At 37.2% G+C, this 19,903-nt stretch overlaps 1 protein-coding gene across 3 annotated transcripts in view; it reads left to right on the plus strand.

The window, feature by feature from the left end:
* The window catches only part of si:dkey-215k6.1 (transmembrane protein 132C), a 215,763-nt gene that overhangs the window by 111,775 nt on the left and 84,085 nt on the right, over positions 1-19,903 (plus strand). For all 3 annotated transcript variants that reach the window (XM_051894969.1, XM_051894971.1, XM_051894970.1), the window contains one exon: positions 4,849-4,989. In XM_051894969.1, the coding sequence (XP_051750929.1) occupies positions 4,849-4,989 (141 nt within the window). The remainder of the gene's footprint in view (positions 1-4,848; positions 4,990-19,903) is intronic.

Here is a 19,903-nt window from a genome sequence, read left to right on the forward strand (position 1 = left end):
TTTGATGTTAGCAATTTGCTAAGCTAATGGTGTTCTAATAAGCATCAAAATACATAGCAAACAAGTATTGGGTAAAAAAAAAAAAATCCATTTTAAATTACACATTTTATCAATACCTTTCAGTGTTGAATGAAATGAAACTCAGATTTGTCTAGCTTTGTTACAGTTGTTTTCACCAAGAGTTTTGCAATTCTGGGATTGGCTTTTCTGGGAAGGCAACAATGCGCCCTTAGATTTTTGCCTTCGAAAGCATCATAATAAGTATGTTGCCTTTTTGGAACAGTCTGGCGAGCACTTGTGATCCCTAAAAATGCCACCTCTGTAAGCAGCTGACTAGGTTTTGGAACAGAGCAACTCAAAGTGTAAATGCAGTCACATTAACTGCTAAATGCTAAATTTATCAACACCAACAGATATTATGCAGCCACCAACTCATGTAAGCAAACTCAGATGCTTAGTATGTGTGATTATGATTGCGTTTCACTGTTTGCTGTGTTTGTGTGGTACATCCTCAGTCTAAATGCAGAATGACGCCAAGCTGATACACACTATTCTCTATCACACACACACACACACGCACACATGCAATGACATGGCTGTTTGTTTTGGTGCAAAGGTTGCGTCGCCCTTTACGCCACGATCTGCAAACTCATCTCCAACCGACACGTTGCCAGACAAACCCTGCTAATCCACCTGAGTAATCCACCATGTGTGTTTGTACGTGTGTGAGCGTTTAGTCTCGGGATAGGGGATTGATTTAGAAGGGTAAACTCCCTGATCTGAGTCCCCAGTTAATTAAATGCCAATTGGATTGGCCTGCAGACCTGGATGCTTCCTGTGCGGTGTCCACTCTTACACACACACACACAAATACATGACCTTTCCCATTGTTATGCTCGCTACCACAGTGCTTTTCCATTGTGGTCTTGAGAACCAAAATATCTGTTGGCAGCATCACGATATTTATGCGCATATGTGTGTTTTCTGGTAAATGATGCAGTGATGGTCGATATCTGTTCTTTAATAATGCAGCTTTACTACACCGTAATTATAATGATGATAGGACTCTGGCTGAACATGCCATGTGACTTTTATATTAGAGACCATGTGATCACTGGCCTGAGATATATTACATTAACATTTATTCATTTGGAAGACACCCCCTGGAGCATCCTGATGTCTTGTTCAAGGACACGATGGTGGATGATTCACCTGTTTTTAGGGTTTGAACCTACAATCTTTCAGGTACCAAATCTGATCTTCCCTATCACAATGATATGAACATTTAGAATCTGATTTTATTAATTACATAAATTTATACATATGCTAATGCATGTTCAAACATGCTCAAAAAGATTTTTAGTTGTTACACAATAGCTGAGAAGTTACATAAGAGATGAACAGCAGCTGTGTTGCGACTCTATGGAATCAGGCTATTTTACCCAGATGTTACTGTTCTCAAAATATCCTAAAACTGCAAATCAGGAGGTTTAAAAACAGAAACAATATGCTTCTTTTTAGTAGAGTTGTTTGTTTATGGAATGTTTGGAATTGACTCTGATTTCAGGGTTTCAGAATTTGTAAAGTTGGTTCCAAATTAATTTTCTTAAAGGTAGGGTAGAAATCTCAGCTATTTCGGAGAGGCTAGCAGTAGCAAGGTAGCTTTGAAAGCATGAGATCTCACCATCCCTTTAGTGCGCTCTCCAAAGCCACTCTTCCTCCAAAAGACATGAACGTGCACAGTAGAGTCTGAAAAGCATCATGAGAGATGGCGTTAAACTACCTCATGTCTCAAAGCACATAACATTACAATAATAATGAACGTAAACAACTTACAGAGCTCTTACTTGGACCACCTGACTGCTGCAGATTCATTTCGGCGTTGTGCTGACATAGAAACGCATAAATCCAAGTCATGAGGACGTGAACAGCTCCGTGTAGAATGTCACGGGTTGCCATCTCTTAATTATGGTATGACATGGCGTGAACGCAGCATAAGCTCGTTGATGTGGTTCAGGAGGAACCGTAGGCCAGCAGCTGCTGTTTGTTTGCGGCGCTCAGACCGAATGCCTTTTTTTGGTCCTGAGACTTCCACAAAAGATATTTGTACATTTTTTTTTAATATTTAGAACACTTCTATTATTGACTGCTATCAGGATGTGAAAAGATTTTCAACCAGTAAAACAAAAAGTGTTATAAAAAAATGCCTACCCTACCTTTATTTTTTAAGAAAAATGGGAGGCAACGTGATATGTTTTTACAGTACAAAGTTCTAATTTCCAATGTTATGGTTGATAATATGAATCAGTCACATAAATCAAAATTGATTGTCTGTTTAGTGAATGATTCATTGACTTATAATGTTCCACACTTAGGTGGCGCCACCTGCTGTTGTAATGACGTAACCTACAGAAAGAGTCACCAGATAAATCAGTAAATGAGTCTTTTGTGAGCAGAAACGAAAGATTCGAGTCAGCAGACTGAATCAAAATCCTCACTGCTAGCTATTAAAGCTCTTCTGGGTTGTGTAGTGGTTTAGTAATCGAGAAAATGTCTTATAGTGTTTTCACACTCAACATTTGGAGTTGACTCTCAGTCCCCAGTGTCTCAAGAAGAACAGAATCAATTCTTTGTGAGAGTGAAGAACTCATGTAGCTCAATGGCTAATCCACATAATATTGTTGTGAAGAAGAAGTTGTATTTATATATCACCTTTCTCAGGCTCAAGGTTACTTCACATTAAGTATCTGATATTGAACCACTGAACCATCTTAACTGACATAACTTTTTCCCCACTCATACACTGTAAAAAAAAAATCTGAGAGAATGTCAGTGGTTTCTGAATGAACTTTTCCTGGGGTCAGATTCACAAATCATTCTTAAGAATAAAGTTATTCTTAACTTCTTGTTTTCTATCTTGAGAATACAATTAAAAATAATTTGTATTCCCATTTTTTTTTTTTTTTTTTTTTTCCCCTAAGATTGTTCTAAATACAAAACTTAAAGAAGAATTGGAATTCCTGAAAAGAATGTTCTTAAAAATCATGGTTTTACAGTTAGTAACCTCCAACTTGTCTTAAATCCCCAAAAGATGTTAAAATTCATTTATTGGGTTGTTTCAGGTATTAAGCATCACAACATAACAGTAGCTACGTATAATACATATTACTGTTACTAGGGATGTGCACGATTACTCTGAAATTGATCAGTGAGTCTTCAGTAAGAACCATCATATAATCAGATAACACCAAAGCCTGACATTTTCATCTTAGCACAATGTTCTTTTTACTTATTTTTTTTCAAGAATTGCACTTATGAGCATTCTTATGAACTTCTTAAGATTTAAGAAATGTCTTAACTTAAGAAGGTTTTTGTGAATCAGGCCCTTGGACTTTTTCTACAGGTTTGTACGTGGTAATATGTTTTAGTGTGATTTTTGTGTATTGTGGGTATGCCAGTTAAAGTGACGGGCAGTTCTCTGTCTTCTGTGTCAGAGGAATACTAACAAAAGCAGCACTACTTATTTTTTTGGTCTGGATTCTGTTAGTCATGACATTTAAAGCCTCTTATAGACAGTTTTGTGCCTGTTCAAGTTTTTTTGTTTTCTTTCGAGAGGGTGTTTTTTAACGAAGAAGAAAGACACTTTATTGTTCTATTCCTTCTTTAATTCATGGATACGGTGGTGTAATTAATTATGCAGAGAACAGAGCAGAGCATGTTTATTTCTAATGAATCTCTGTCTCTGGGCATTAAAGGTCATGTTCTTTTACCACAGTAACCTATTTACATCAGCTGCTTGCATGCTCACAAATATGAGCTGGCTAGACAACACAAATCTGCTTCAGGAAATGAGAAAGTGTCGGTGTAAAAAAAGACAGGTATACTTTAATATTCTTGTTTTTCAGGTATAATATGATGTAACTGGCATTTTAAACATTTTGTTTACTTTTACTCCACCAGTTACAGTAGTGCTAAGTCTCAATACCACACAACATTTATTGATTTATTTATTTTCAACTCTATTTAGGCTGATTTAACATCATAAATCATGAACCAAGTGTTCTGATGTTTTTCTCTGTTGTTTGCATTTTGATTTGAACACACATACAGTCCTCAGCCAAAACACTGACAACAGACTCTGAAAAAATAGTAATGTCAAACCTTGAGGATAAAGTGTGAGAGCGAGAGAGGAAAGCTGGCAGTGTTGTTTAAGTTAGGGATTCTCACCTCTGCTGTTTCCAAAGCCATTGAAAGGCAGTTGTAGTGGTGTGTGTGTGTGTGTGTGTTAATAAAGTCTGCAGCATCTTGTCAAGGTGAGGAATAGATGAGTCAGCAGACAGGTACAGAGGACAGAGGTTTATCAATAAAAAATGCACATATGCTCATACACATATTATTGTATACTTCACTGTATACTAACCAAAGTACATAAGTGCACACCAAAACAGAGGTGTTTAATATGTATTAGCTAACTAATGTGTTGTTATTTCATGTTATTCCACAAAGCTGTACTTACACTGAGCAAAAAGTTCTAAAAGGGTGTCTTGAGACAAAGTTAAGAAAAAAGTATTCGCTACAACCCCATGTGGTTGCTTCTCTAAATTTGGATGTAGAATTACCACTAAATATTAATGGAAGTCATCTGCTTGGGATTTTATACCTGGTGGCAGCTGATTATTTATTAAACAGGTAATAAAAAAGCAATATGTTATCATTAAGGGGCTGCATTTTCTAAATTAAAAACAAAAATGTGTGTTTGAGCATAATTTGTATGAAATTATGTCAAGAGAATAAGTATATGGGTGTTTTGTTTAGGGTGCTCAAATCCTGTGTTCTTGATTTCCTTAGAGTCCAGTATGGGGAAGGCATTAATTTCATGGTGGTGAAGCCCAGTAATCTGGCAGCGTGGGAAATCAAGCAAGAAGTAGTGCCCGGCTCCTCCTCCCTGTCCATGTTCTGCCAGAGGAAGGCCAGCTCCACCAATGAGAAGTAAGTACTGTTATGATGTCTCTCCCTGCTTACTCTACCAGATCAAGTTCATATGGAAAAAAAATAGCTCATTTATTATTTTATTATTGTACTATTATTTTATGTTTACTATTTTGGGCATATTATACTTTTTGGATGAATCTCACAATACCTGTTAAGAATACCAGATTACATTTCAGCCAAAATGTAACCACTTCAGCTCTGGTGCTTGTTTTAGATTTTTAACAGAATTAAGCATACCTGAATTTAAAAGAGCACCCTGCCCACATACATTGGAGTCAATTGATAAAAAATGGTCTAATTTTACAGGAAACCCTCAAAATTTTAACACAGTGGTGGAATATTGCATATTTTTTATTGTATTTTTTCATAATTTTATGATAAACACAGATAGGATTTTGAAGTCGGACTTTGATATTTTTTTTATTAATTTTTTTATTTGAGATAGAAACAAGAAATGATATTTTGTTTTAAAAAAATGAAGTTTATTGTGTCTTTTGTGGCATAATTTAATAATTAAGCACAATTCACCTCAGTTCTCATTACCATATTGCAACGATTTCATTCTCATTACTGTAAGGTTGAAAAAATATTTCAGTCAAATATCTTTAAATTTAAAAATATAAATGATGTATGATCGTGATAGCATGCCTAAAATACAATTTGATAAATGGAAATAGTAATAATAATTGTATATTTATATTACCATACAAAATACTGCAATACAGTAATGAGAATCATTGTCTTGGGAAAACATGCTTAATTATCATGAAAATGTCACAATGTAAAATCAATAATGGTCCTAAAAATAGGCTTAATTTTGTTTATGAAAAAAATCTAAAAAGATTTTATAAATATTTCTATTTTGGGGGGTCAAATGTGACCTGGACATGTTTTTGTGAGAATTGCTATTTTATGCTCTGTCACAGAATATATGGTGAATCGCTTGACATTTCACACCATTTAGTGGTTTTATTGCTTTTTCGTTCTGCTAACTTTTTTTTCAGTTTGTACAATGAGGTTGGAGTGTTGGATACTGTAGTAGGAGAAATGATTAGCTCCAAGGCTTCTTAATCTGGGCTCCTATTTCAGTTTCTGCCACTCACTGGCTCTTTTTCTTCCTTTGAGGAGAGAAAACTCTTCAGTGTAACAAATTCCACCTGAGTGCTTTTTAATCACCGCACACACTCTTTGATTGATTAGGCCTCGCGAGTCCTTCTCCGTGGATTTTCCAGCGCATTCGCCGCATCTCCGACATCTCCTCTGCTTTCTCGACCATTCAGCGATTCCTCGGCAGCCTCCTCAGCCCTGCTGTCCTCCTCCTGTGCAAATTAGCTCCTCGCAGTCCCCCCTCATCTTCCCATAGCAAGTCACCCTGATGACGGCGCCGCCGTTAGCACCGCTCTAGGTTAGCTCCCCAGGCAGCGCGAGGAGATGGGTTAGGAGAGAGGAACGCCGGAATGGGAATTCTAATAGACGTTTCTGCGATTTATGGGAGTCTGTCCTGATATCCAAAGCATGTAGAAATCTCCCAACGGCATGCGGAGTGAGAAATTTACGACCCAAGCGTCACCCTAAAGCTGTCATCGTCGCCGGTAATTGCTCGGCTCTCGTACTCATGTGGTTTTTATACGGTGGGGAAAATTGGTTCCTGCACTTAAATGCTTCTCTGATTCAGTTGTTGCTGTGAGTCACACGCTGACAGGAGAGATGGAGGGAGAGAAGATGAATAATAAGAGAAAAAAAGAGTTGGTTTTATTAGTTTATTCTGATCACACGTTCTGCTGTCGCACAAACACAGCACCTAGTGAGAGAAGAAGGGAAAAGTTGTACTTTTGCCATCGAATAAACAGAGGGGCGACACGCCTTCCTTTTTTATCTCACTGTTCAATGGCACTTTCTTTTAAAATGGTACAGTACATCTAGGTGTTACTTTACTTTTTTCCCATGTGGTGTTGTTGTAAAAACTAGATAAATATTATGCTATGTTTTTTTATGTTATATAAAATGTAGCTACTGTAGTTTTAAACACGTCAAATGTTTGTATCCCCCTTAAGAAGTGGATTTGAATGTGTTGCTTCTCAGAGGTCTTGACTGTATCCTACAAATAAAATCATTTAATGCCATAATTTTCATCTGTTCAATTGATAGCAGCATAAACTGTTTTCAGCATTGATAATTATATGAACCATCTTTAATAATTAAGCACCATATAATAACATAATAGTTGCACACCAAATTGGGATATATAATTTCCGAAGGATCATGTGACAGTGAAGGCTGCTGAAAATTAAGGTTTGCCATCACAGGAATATATTCATACTCTATTTGTGCTAATAGTGGACTGTATTTAAAATCCTCATCTGTCCCTCATCTTTTCAGAATGGCATTTTAAACACAACGGTGATATGGCACCAGGGATCTACAGTAGTGAGATAGTTAAGCTATTAGATCCTCTGTGTCACCCATCACAACACACTCTTCCCAGCTTGTATTGTTGACTGCATCTCTTCAGAATGCTGTAATACCTTTGGAAGTTTGCGGCAGGTGACCTTCAGGTCAGGCATTATCACTGTCTAACTGTTAGAACCGGGAGAAATCTAAACAGAGCGAGAGTGAGAGAGGGAGGTGAGGGATGACAGTCTACAGGAGGAGGAGAGAAGACTAACGCTCACTGTATTGATTTACTGCCACACACAAGCAGGCAGAATGTATTTCCCCTGGTTGCACAGCCACAACTAATGAAAATATGGGGAAATAAAATTAGAGAAGTCTATGGGTCATTGAGAGCAGAGATAGAGAGTGAGAAGAGCACAGAAGTCACACACATGCTGGGTTTTGGCCTAAATAAGATAATGTGAGACCATGAAAGTAAACGAGATAATGAAAACACAAATACTTTCTCACTCACTTAAAGGAGTAGTTCACTCATTCTCACGCTCATGTCATTCCAAAGTGATTTTCTGTCTTCCACTGAATACAAAAGAAGTTTAGCAGAATCTCTGAGGTACTTTATTCAAAGAAAATGGCGGACACTACTGAGCTCCATATACGACAAAAAAGCACCATAGTGATAAAGTATAGCTTCAGAAGACTTGTAATTAGGGCTGTCAAAAGATTAAACACATTAAATGGACACGCCCAATTTGCAATATAGCAAACAAGCCATATGGACTCATTTTAAGGTACTTTTATGTCAATGGTTCTCAACCAGGACCCCCATTGTCCACAACAACATTCGACAACCTCATGATTAATCCAGTTGTTTGTGTTTTTCTGGATAAGGATTATCAAATTTTTTATTATTAAAAAATATTTTTTACTCTAAATTTCTTCATAAAATATTTTAGTGCTTGGCATAACTAGAAATACATACACACTTTATAAAAATGGCCATGGATTTTATGATTTTAATAAATTACATGATTTTTCCAGCTCTAAAAACCACACTTTTATAATCAGACATACAGTATATGCAGGTTTATTCAAGGGGTGAATAAAGAAATATCTTGATTAATAGTTGTTTATCTATTTGTTTTGGGATATCGCATCAAAAACGCTGGATTGAAACGCTGGATGGAAAGATGTTCATAGATTCTAAAAATGCGCATAAAAACTTCTGTGCTCAAATGAGTCAGATAAATTTGTTATGCGATACGAAAACATGCACATAAACTACGATAGAAACACTTTTACCGAATAAATTCCTTGATGCGCTTCAAAAAAGACACGTGACTTTGCAATGGGACGGCATAACTGGACCAACCAGCGGACCGATCTTGTTGCATGGTAAATGTTTTATGCGATATTCCAAAGTTTATGAACTTTGGATGGAAACATAGCTAATGAGGCCCCTTTGGAAGTTCGTTAAGGCCCTTTAATAGGCCCCTGCCCTGTTTGAGAAGCACGGTTTTACGCTACCTTTTTCTTTCTTTTTCTTTCTTTCTTTCTTTCTTTCTTTCTTTGCTTACTTAATAACAGAAGTAACTGTGGTAAACTGTAGGGCAGTGATGTGGTCAGTCTAGGCTATACCACATGACTAATGCATCACGTTTATAAAAACTCAATGTATTTATATGCTGAAGGCTACAGTCCGAGAGGGACAGAGAGAGGAATGAGGTTAATAGGACAGGGGCAACAGGACACGCTAGTGGCTACTGATTCCTGCCTCCATCTGTGTGTGTGTGTGTGTGTGTGTGTGTGTGTGTGTGTGTGTGTGTGTACTTGTCTACCTATCTAACAGGGGACCATGGTGTCGTTACACATTCACCAACAGGGGACCACCGAGCAAAGAGGGGACATTTTTCAAGTCCCCTGTTGGTCATGCTTTAAATCATGTTAAAATCAAGTAAAAAACGCTCTGGTGATTTTTTTTTTTTTTTTTTTTTTTTTTTTTTTTTTTTGGCCAAGTGGGGACCGACAGGTGTGTGTGTGTTTAAGCCCATACTCAGCAGCACCCCTGTAGGCTGGGGCAGGAACTGTAATGCCCCATTAACACACGTCGTTCACACTCCTCTATTGTTTGTATTACTGTTAGTAATATAGGCGTGTGTGTGTGTGTGTGTGTGTGTGTGTGTGTGTGTGTGAGAGAGAGAGAGGGAGAGAGAGAGAGAGATAATGGCTTGTATACCAGAGTGCTCCACTGAAGCATATTGCTGTAGAATGTGTAACTCCTGACCCCGCAAAAGTTTACAGCTACATCTCAGTGCACACTAAACAAACTGAAAAACGTGTAATTTCTGCGGGAAAAACATCAGACAAAGATTACACACTTCACCTTAACAATATAACAAAAATTTTATGTCTTAGGTATATTATATATACAGTGGGTACGGAAAGTATTCAGACCCCCTTAAATTTTTCACTCTTTGTTATATTGCAGCCATTTGCTAAAATCATTTAAGTTCATTTTTTCCCTCATTAATGTACACACAGCACCCCATATTGACAGAAAAACACAGAATTGCTGACATTTTTGCAGATTTATTAAAAAAGAAAAACTGAAATATCACATGGTCCTAAGTATTCAGACCCTTTGCTCAGTATTTAGTAGAAGCACCCTTTTGATCTAATACAGCCATGAGTCTTTTTGGGAAAGATGCAACAAGTTTTTCACACCTGGATTTGGGGATCCTCTGCCATTCCTCCTTGCAGATCCTCTCCAGTTCTGTCAGGTTGGATGGTAAACGTTGGTGGACATTTTTAGGTCTCTCCAGAGATGCTCAATTGGGTTTAAGTCAGGGCTCTGGCTGGGCCATTCAAGAACAGTCAAGGAGTTGTTGTGAAGCCACTCCTTCGTTATTTTAGCTGTGTGCTTAGGGTCATTGTCTTGTTGGAAGGTAAACCTTCGGCCCAGTCTGAGGTCCTGAGCACTCTGGAGAAGGTTTTCATCCAGGATATCCCTGTACTTGGCCGCATTCATCTTTCCCTCGATTGCAACCAGTCGTCCTGTCCCTGCAGCTGAAAAACACCCCCACAACATGATGCTGCCACCACCATGCTTCACTGTTGGGACTGTATTGGACAGATGATGAGCAGTGCCTGGTTTTCTCCACACATACTGCTTAGAATTAAGGCCAAAAAGTTCTATCTTGGTCTCATCAGACCAGAGAATCTTATTTCTCACCATCTTGGAGTCCTTCAGGTGTTTTTTCATGTGTCTTGCACTGAGGAGAGGCTTCTGTCGGGCCACTCTGCCATAAAGCCCCGACTGGTGGAGGGCTGCAGTGATGGTTGACTTTCTACAACTTTCTCCCATCTCCCGACTGCATCTCTGGAGCTCAGCCACAGTGATCTTTGGGTTCTTCTTTACCTCTCTCACCAAGGCTCTTCTCCCCCGATAGCTCAGTTTGGCCGGACGGCGAGCTCTAGGAAGGGTTCTGGTCGTCCCAAACATCTTCCATGTAAGGATTATGGAGGCCACTGTGCTCTTAGGAACCTTAAGTGCTGCAGAAATTTTTTTGTAACCTTGGCCAGATCTGTGCCTTTCCACAATTCTGTCTCTGAGCTCTTCAGGCAGTTCCTTTGACCTCATGATTCTCATTTGCTCTGACATGCACTGTGAGCTGTAAGGTCTTATATAGACAGGTGTGTGGCTTTCCTAATCAAGTCCAATCAGTATAATCAAACACAGCTGGACTCAAATGAAGGTGTAGAACCATCTCAAGGATGATCAGACGAAATGGACAGCACCTGAGTTAAATATATGAGCGTCACAGCAAAGGGTCTGAATACTTAGGACCATGTGATATTTCAGTTTTTCTTTTTTAATAAATCTGCAAAAATGTCAACAATTCTGTGTTTTTCTGTCAATATGGGGTGCTGTGTGTACATTAATGAGGAAAAAAAATGAACTTAAATGATTTTAGCAAATGGCTGCAATATAACAAAGAGTGAAAAATTTAAGGGGGTCTGAATACTTTCCGTACCCACTGTGTATGTATATATATATATATATATATATATATATATTTTAACTCTTAGGTAACACTTTAGTATAGGGAACATGTATTCACTATAAACTACGACTTTTCCCTCAATAAACTCCTAATTTACTGTTTATTAATAGTTAGTAAGGTAGTTGTTAAGTTTAGGTATTGGGTAGGATTAAGAATGTAGAATAAGGTCATGCAGAATAAGGCATTAATATGTGCTTAATAATTACTAATAAACAGCCAATATTCTAGTAATGTGCATGCTAATAAGCAACTAGTTAAAAGACCCTAAAAAGTGTTACCAGATCTTATTTTATTTTTTACTAATATATTTTATTTAGATGTATCTTCATATATTTTTACTAAAACAGTTAAAAATGTTGTACTTTAAATTTTGTAAACTAAAAAGTGTAATTGTTTTTTTTCTTCTCTCATTCAGGTAATTTGATTATCTCTGTTGACTACCACTCTGTGAAAGATTCTAAATCAAGAGTATAACTCTGCTGTGGGTTTATAAAGTCTATTCATTTTGTTGGATACTCTGGCCATAAATTGCTCTTTGAAACACTTTACAGCTCTCCAGGGTTAAATCACCAATTGTCCTGGTAGATTTGTGTTTGTGCGCGTGTGTAGGAGAGAGATGAAACATTAGTAAAGGCCCTGGGAGAACTAACACTGACTTACAACTTACAATAGCCGCCTGTGTGTGTGTATGTCTATGAGCTGTGTACCGTTTAATATTTTACTACAAAATAGCTCCACAGAGAACAGTGCACAGTGAGGCTTACAGACACAGAAAGAATAAATAATCTTACACACGGTTATATATGCATTCAAAGGCCCAGAGCTCATTCAGATACACACGTACTATATAATAGTGTGCTTAAAGAATAAGGCTGCATCCCAGTTTTCATACTCTATATTGTTTCATTTTCAATACATTATGTACTATGAAGTATGCAAAATTAAAAGTAGTGTGTTCCATTTTCTTAGCCTATTGAACATAGTAAGTTTTATCAAAGGTAACAATCCAAGGAGGTCTGTAATACATTCATATTTATCTTAATGACAGTTGCTCGGTTTACGCATGAATCACCATTCAAATGGTGATTCATTGCAAATTTGTACTGCAAATTTGCGATCAGTAAAAAATTTTTTTTTTTACTCTGCAAAGACATTAAATAGATCAAAAGTGATAGCATAGTCAAAATATTTGTTTTTAATAAATGTTGTTCTTTTGAACTTTCTTTTCATCAAAGAATCCTGAAAAAAAATGATCACGGTTTCCACAAAAAAATACTAAGCAGCACAAAACTTTTCAAAATTTATAATAATAAGAAATGCTACCAAATCAGCATTTTAGACTTCTGAAGGATCATGTGACACAGAAGACTTGAGTAATGCTGCTGAAAATTCAGCTTTGCCATCACAATTCATTTTACATTACATGTTAAAATATATTAAAGTAGAAAACAGTTAATTGTAATAATATTTCACAATATTACCATATTTACTTTTTACCATTTTTTTAATCAAGTAAATGCAGTCTTGGTGAGCATAAGAGACTTACTGCCCCCAAACTTTTGAGAAGTGTACATGATTTGAAATCTGTTGTCTTTGCAAATAAGATCACAGGTTTTTTTAACCTTATTTTCACCCGAGCTGTAAATTCCATAATTGAATCACTTTTATGTCTGTAAACCTAGACTGTAATGATGAATTTAAAGAAAGATTATTTAGCTAAATGTTAATGCTTACATGCAAATTCAGACATTGCACAATAAAGGATGATGTATGTCCCAATAGTGGTGTAGGAATTTAGTACACAGTTAAAGGGATAGTTCACCTAAAACTGAAAATTCTGTCATCATTTACTCACACTCATGTTGTTCCAAACCTGTATACATTTTTTCGTTCTGCTGAACACAAAGGAAGATATTTGGAAGAATGTCAGTAACCAAACTGATCTCGCCCCCCCCATTGACTACCATAGTATTTGTTTTTCTTTTTTGGGTGAACTATCCCTTTAAAAGCATGTAATTTCTCATCATCAGAGAAGTAAAATGCGTAGTATATGCAGCTTGTTTCATTGTTAGTGAACGGAAATTTGTGTGATATTGTGGGAATATAATTAGTATTTGTGTCCAGGGGTGTTACATGCAGTTTTATTCTTAGGCCATGGATGTGCAGGAGTGTGAAAATCCCTGTAGGTGCGTGGCCGCAGATGTGTCTTCAGAATTGAAGCTGCTGAGGGGCCTGTGTGTCTTATTTGTGTGTGTTTGCTTAGGGGCTAGATGTGAACACAGGTGTGTCTGTTTTTTAATCTAACTCTTTGTTAAGGACAGAGTAAGAAATACCTTTGGGCCTCCCTCTAGCACCACATCACTTCCTAACGCACACAGACACGTATACGCAGAACATTTTAGCTGCAAACCTCTGAAACGCATTACCTCTCTCTGCTAATTTTCCCCTAAAGTGCCCCTTCTTGGATGAACGTAAGTAAACAGCGGCTAATTTCTTTCCTACCCCTGAGACTTTGGTTTCATACGTGGCTGGTTTCAGATGTGAATACCCTGAGGAAAACTGTTAATAGATTACACAAAGTAAACTGCCCTAGATCCTTTAGCATCACACTTGGATTGGCTAATCTATAGATGGTAGAAGCATGAACTAATTGAGCTTATAGAAGTTTTATAGAGCATTTTATGATCTTTAAACATCTGAACTAAAAATTCTGTACCATAAAAGTAGCCTCGTGTGCTTGAAGTCTTCTGAAGCCGACAGAATTTAAATTTTTGAGTGAACTGTTCATAAAATTGTATTCATATCTGACAAACCAGTGCACATACAGTGTACTACAGTGTATGTACTCCCAAATGAGAAAGTTTTTTTGTTAAGTTTACTCTTCCTGGGCAGAAGGGCTTGAACAGGTCTGAGAGTAAGACCTCTTGGCTTAAAACAGGATAAGTAGGATACATGTGTAATGCAGAAACAGTAATTTTAGGAATTATGCTTGAGAGTTTGTTCATGACTCAGGCTTGGGCACACATTTTCAAACTCTCCAGCAGATTTGTTTCAGGCTTTAGAGCTGGCAAAACTGAGCGGGATTTGTCAAAACAGGAGCCGTGGAGCCCACTGGTCAAATAATTCATATATTACAAGGGGGCTTAAACTACCACCCCTATTGAGATAGATTTGTGTGGCAACTCAGAGTTTTTACCCTTAAAGTGCCCCTATTATGCCTTTTTAAAGGTTCCTAATATTATTTTGGGAGTCTTCTACAACAGGTTTACATGCATGCAAGGTCGAATAAAACACTTTAGTTTTTCGTTTTTTCGTTTTACCGCGCACATTGCTATAACTGATTGACAGCTATCAATTCGCAAGACATTGTTGTATACAATGTATGGACAGAAAAGATAGCATCGATTTACCGATCAATTACCAATTTACCGAATCAATTCGAGCCCGCCGATGAAATGTCTAAAGTAGTCGATCAACCAGAAACTGATTCACAATCCCGACTGGAGTATGACGTTTGTCTATGGTAAGTGTCACCTTAGTTTGTGTTATTTATAAGACGTGATAGCAGCATCACTGTTGTACTTTATGTAGGTGCACCAGTGGGAACTGTATCAGAATGCCAAGCGAAGCCGAAAACTTCTAACATAAGAAAAACATTTTGGCCAGATGTGTACACAGACTTTTTCGTCATAACTATTAACAAAGTAAAAAATGGCTAGATCATTGTTTGACATTACAATGCATCTTAACATCCTATTACAATACAGATAGAGCTCCACTCTACTGTAATAATAAAAATGCAGAGGAAAAAAACAGTTTGTTTTACAGTTATGTAAGGGAACCGAGCCCACAGTTATGTTGTAAACTCCCACGTTAGCCGAGCACAAACGTGAATAGCTGATAATGCATTGCACTTTGTAAACAAACGTCGTGCTCCACCCTTGATCATTACTCCAAGTACTTACAGGTTGAGATTCAGAGGAGCAAGCTGGTCCAAATAAACTGGTCATTGATGCGTATTTTAAGACTAAGCGTTCTGTGAATCCTGCGTGAAACTCCCCAAGGTTTGAGAAGCAGTCGTCAGTAAAATGACGTTGAAAAAAAAAATGCTGTTGAAAAAATGAATTTTACCTGGCGTCTGCACGCGCAATAAGTGGGTGGGCAATATGTTAATGTTTCGTTGTGACGTCACAATGAAACGGCTTGGGATTCATTTTACAAATGACTCGTTTAATTGACTCAGAGTAGACTCTTACTTTTCAGAGACTTATATACGGTGCACTTTCAGATTTAAAACTTTGCAGGATGTTTTCATTCACTTAGAACTATGTTACACACTACATGAAAGGTAATTTTCAAAAATCCATAATAGGGGCACTTTAAATATAGCCCAATTATTTGCATTGTTTCCTATTCTATAATCATATTAATAATAGAATATAAGTGAAACAATAATAATTTATTAATTGATTAAATAAATTGATAAATGATGATAAATTAAATATGATTGCATATTTAACTTAAAATAAATGACATATTTAATTAAAATAAATTAAGTTTAATCTCAGCTTAATTAAAATAATTACTAGCATATAATCACATCTGTTCAAATTAACATTTGTGTACTGTATGTATACACTTCCGTTCAAAAGTTTGGGGTCGGTAGGATTTATGTTTATGAAAGAAGTCTTTTGTGCTCAATAAGGCTGCATTTATTTGATCAAAAGTGCAGTAAAAACAGTAATATTATTACAAATTAAAACAACTGTGTTCTATTTTAATATATTTTAAAATGTAATTTATTAATTTTCAGAATTTTTAGCAGCCATTACTCCAGTCTTCAGTGTCACATGATCCCTAAAAAAATATGCTGATTTGGTGCTCAGGAAACATTTCTTATCAAACTTTTAAACAGTACGTTTGTACGTGTAGGTGTGTATATATGTTTACGTAACCTAGGTGATGACTACTGTTTGCTCATACCTTGCATCAGTTTTAAAAAAGTTCTGTTCTAGCCGTCAGTGGAGATATCTTACAATCATAATGTGATCCTATCACTCACACTATAGACGAGATGCATCGGTGCTGCGCAAACCGTTCGGCGAATGACATCAAAGTACCATGAGAGCGATTCAAAAACATAAAGAGTCGCCTGCTCTCCAATCGCAGTGCCGATGCATCTTGAACAAGCTTCATATTTAGAGGTAGTCATGTGTTTTTCTGATGTATCCCAGACAATACGATGTGTACTCAGGGAATCAGAGACCCACCCCCTTGATGAAATCCGATCATAGGTAGCCACTAGAGACTGATATCAGGTGTAAACTGCAATTTGTCTCAGCTGACCACTTGTAATTGGATCACCAGAGACAGATGTTAACACAAGAAAAAAGCTGTGTTTGATTAGGTGTGTGTTTAAATACGGCCTTCCTCTTTCAGTTTCGTATTAAGTTCAGTGTTGTTGAATGGGTTTAATGGAGGAGAAATCAGAGCAGGTAAAGGATGTAATTCCCGCTTTCATAATATTAGAACCAATTAGTATTATAAATGGCTCCTTTAGTCTCAAAGGGAAAGAGATAGAGGTAGTCCCTGCTCGCTTGAGAGTTTTTTTCTTTTCTTGTTAGACAAGGACTTGCTATGTCTGTGTATCAGTGTTGGGCAAAATTCAGAATTGAGTTCCATTCACATAACATATTGGAATTGAGACTAAATTGGCCACTCAAGAAATTCAGCAGTCCACAGATGATATATACACATGCATGTGACGGAACGGCTGCATCCCCCTTATTATCAGTGCCTCCTCGTCCCTTAAATTGCCGCCCTTTGCCAGGTTCCTGACAGGAGTGGGTGTGGCTTGGTAACAACCAGGACTGGCGCCGCATGATGAGGCACACCTGAATCGAATGGAGCCTCGTCACCGTCACTGTTAAATGCAGAGCACGCCTCTCCTCGAGAGACCTGTCTCTTTCCTTGTGCGTGCAATCTGGTGTCCTCATGGGTCCTGGAGGGATTCCCGCACCGCCATATGGACTGAGTCGCCAAACCTGCGGTCCGGATGGGACATACCCGTTTGCGGCGACGACGGGCTAGGGTGCCGGGCCACTATTTTGTCTCATGCGCCACAGCCTCAGTGAAGATGAGCTGCTGAGAAGCTGCTACCTCTCACACCCCAGACCAGAGAAGGGAGCTTTCCTGGTCCCTTACCTGGGCCCATCCTGACTGAACACTGCCCCTTTTTCAAGATTCCCTGGCAATGACGAGGACACCAGATCCCCTGTTTTTTTTGGACACTTTTTTCCCACCTCTTTTTCTCACTTGGAAACTTTATTCCCTTTTTGGACATTTTTGTTTTATTTATGTTAATAAATGCCTCTCCGAGGCCTGATGCCACACTCACTGTCTGTCGTTTGCTCCTCCCGCCACAATACATATGGTGATTTGGGGCTCAAGTAATTTCTTATTATTAACAATGTTGAAATTTTGCTTAATATTTTTGTAGAACCCATGATACTTCTTTTTCAGGATTCTTTAATGACTAGAAAGTTCAAAGGAACATAATTTATTAGTAAAATTATTTTTTTGTAACAATACAGAAGTCTTTACTGTCACTTTTGATCAATTTATTGCATCCTTGTTAACAGTAAAAGTAACAGTTGTGTAAATAAAAGTAACAGTTGTGTGTGTGTGTGTGTGTGTATATATACATATATATATATATTTACATATATACAGTCAAACCAAAAATTATTCTGACATTTTTTATATTTTTGATATATTTTTACTAGTGGGTGCAGGACACTATAGTTCATTTATGTAAGTGAGGATAGCAAAATAAAGTATAAGTATGTCTGAATAAATCTTGGTTTGACTGTATGTGTGTGTGTGTGTGTGTGTGTGTGTGTGTGTGTATATATATATATATATATATATATATATATATATATATATATATATATATATATATACACACACAAACAAACACACACACACATTTACTCACCCTCATGTTGTTCCAAAGACTTTCGTTCATCTTCGGAACAAGAATATAGAAATAAGATATTTTTATGTCCCTCCATTGACAGTCTACGCAACTACCACATTGACGCTACGAAAAGTTCATAAGAGATTATAAAACTAATCCAAATGAATCGAGAGGTTTAGTGCAAATTTTCTGAAGAGACTGGTTTGCTTTGTATGATGAACAGACTGAACTAACCCTTTAAAAATTCATTGTACTAAAGGTGGTCTACCTTCTTTTTGATTTTCTTTCCTTTTGGATGGCATGGTGTTCCTAATATCACTCTTACTATCTACTCTTTACACTAAGTTGAGAAGTAAGTTAAAAACTGTAAGTAAAAACTCTCATGTTTTTATTGTATATTGTCTTTTCATAGTGAGAGACAAATATGACTTTGTACCTGATTGTGCTGTCACACATCTCTCAGGACTGAGCTTACACAGACAAAATGTGTCTATTTTGTGCATGTCTTGATTCATCTCTTGACTGAGTGAAGAGATATTAGTTGACGTTGAATATAAAAAGTGAACGTAACAGCGGGAAAAAGTGTTTCATATATAACGCAAAGAAGTATTTGGTGATGTGATGGGTGAGGTGTGTAATTTGTGATAATACTTTCTTTCATGTCAGTTTAATGCCCATAAACAAATTATAATAAGTCATTCATAGGTTGATGCTGCCTTTTTGATCGGTCTGACTATCTGTTAGCATTCATCTCAATGACAAGAAACCTTGGGTTTTTAAGTTTTATTATCATGATTTATAATGAATTCATGTAAAGCTGCTTTTTACAGCAAAGCTAGTAATTAACATTGTCGTTTAGAAGCATTTAGCAGCTTATTTTCACACACAAATAGAAGCTAAGTAGGAAAGACATGCATGTCTTTTAGATTTTTATCAGGAAAGAATACAGCTTTCTGACTTATCCATCAAGACTAAATTTCTGTTTGCCTGTTATCATGCTTTTATCAGAGTGTCTGAAAGTGGCAGGCTTTTAATTAGTCTTTTTGAAGCCTCATTGTCATGCTAGTCCCTTTTTGCTTTTCTGACAGAAATGTGGGGGAAAATCAGACTGATTGAACAGGTGCGCTCTCATTTCCATTGGTCTGTTCTTTCCAAATTATTGTTTTGGACTTTTCATGCCTAATATTCTCTGTCTCAATGATTAAACGGCTGCTAACATTGTAGCCTCATCAGCAATGATAGCACACATACATAGGATTGGTCCTTGTTCTGGCTTAATCTGGGTTTTATTTAGGCCTTCCATAACACTTGCAATGCTCTTCTCTGGTTCTTCTTAAACCAATACACTCTTTCTAAGACGCCTACCTATGGATTTAATGATTCAGATTTCTTTTTTGCCTTTCTTTTTCTGCCCTCTTTCTGTCCATCAGCACCAGTCCTTTGCTTGCTCGTATGATTCACTAGTCTGATTAGC

The sequence above is a fragment of the Ctenopharyngodon idella genome, chromosome 5 (assembly GCF_019924925.1).
Source record: "Ctenopharyngodon idella isolate HZGC_01 chromosome 5, HZGC01, whole genome shotgun sequence".
NCBI classification, from domain to species: domain Eukaryota; kingdom Metazoa; phylum Chordata; class Actinopteri; order Cypriniformes; family Xenocyprididae; genus Ctenopharyngodon; species Ctenopharyngodon idella.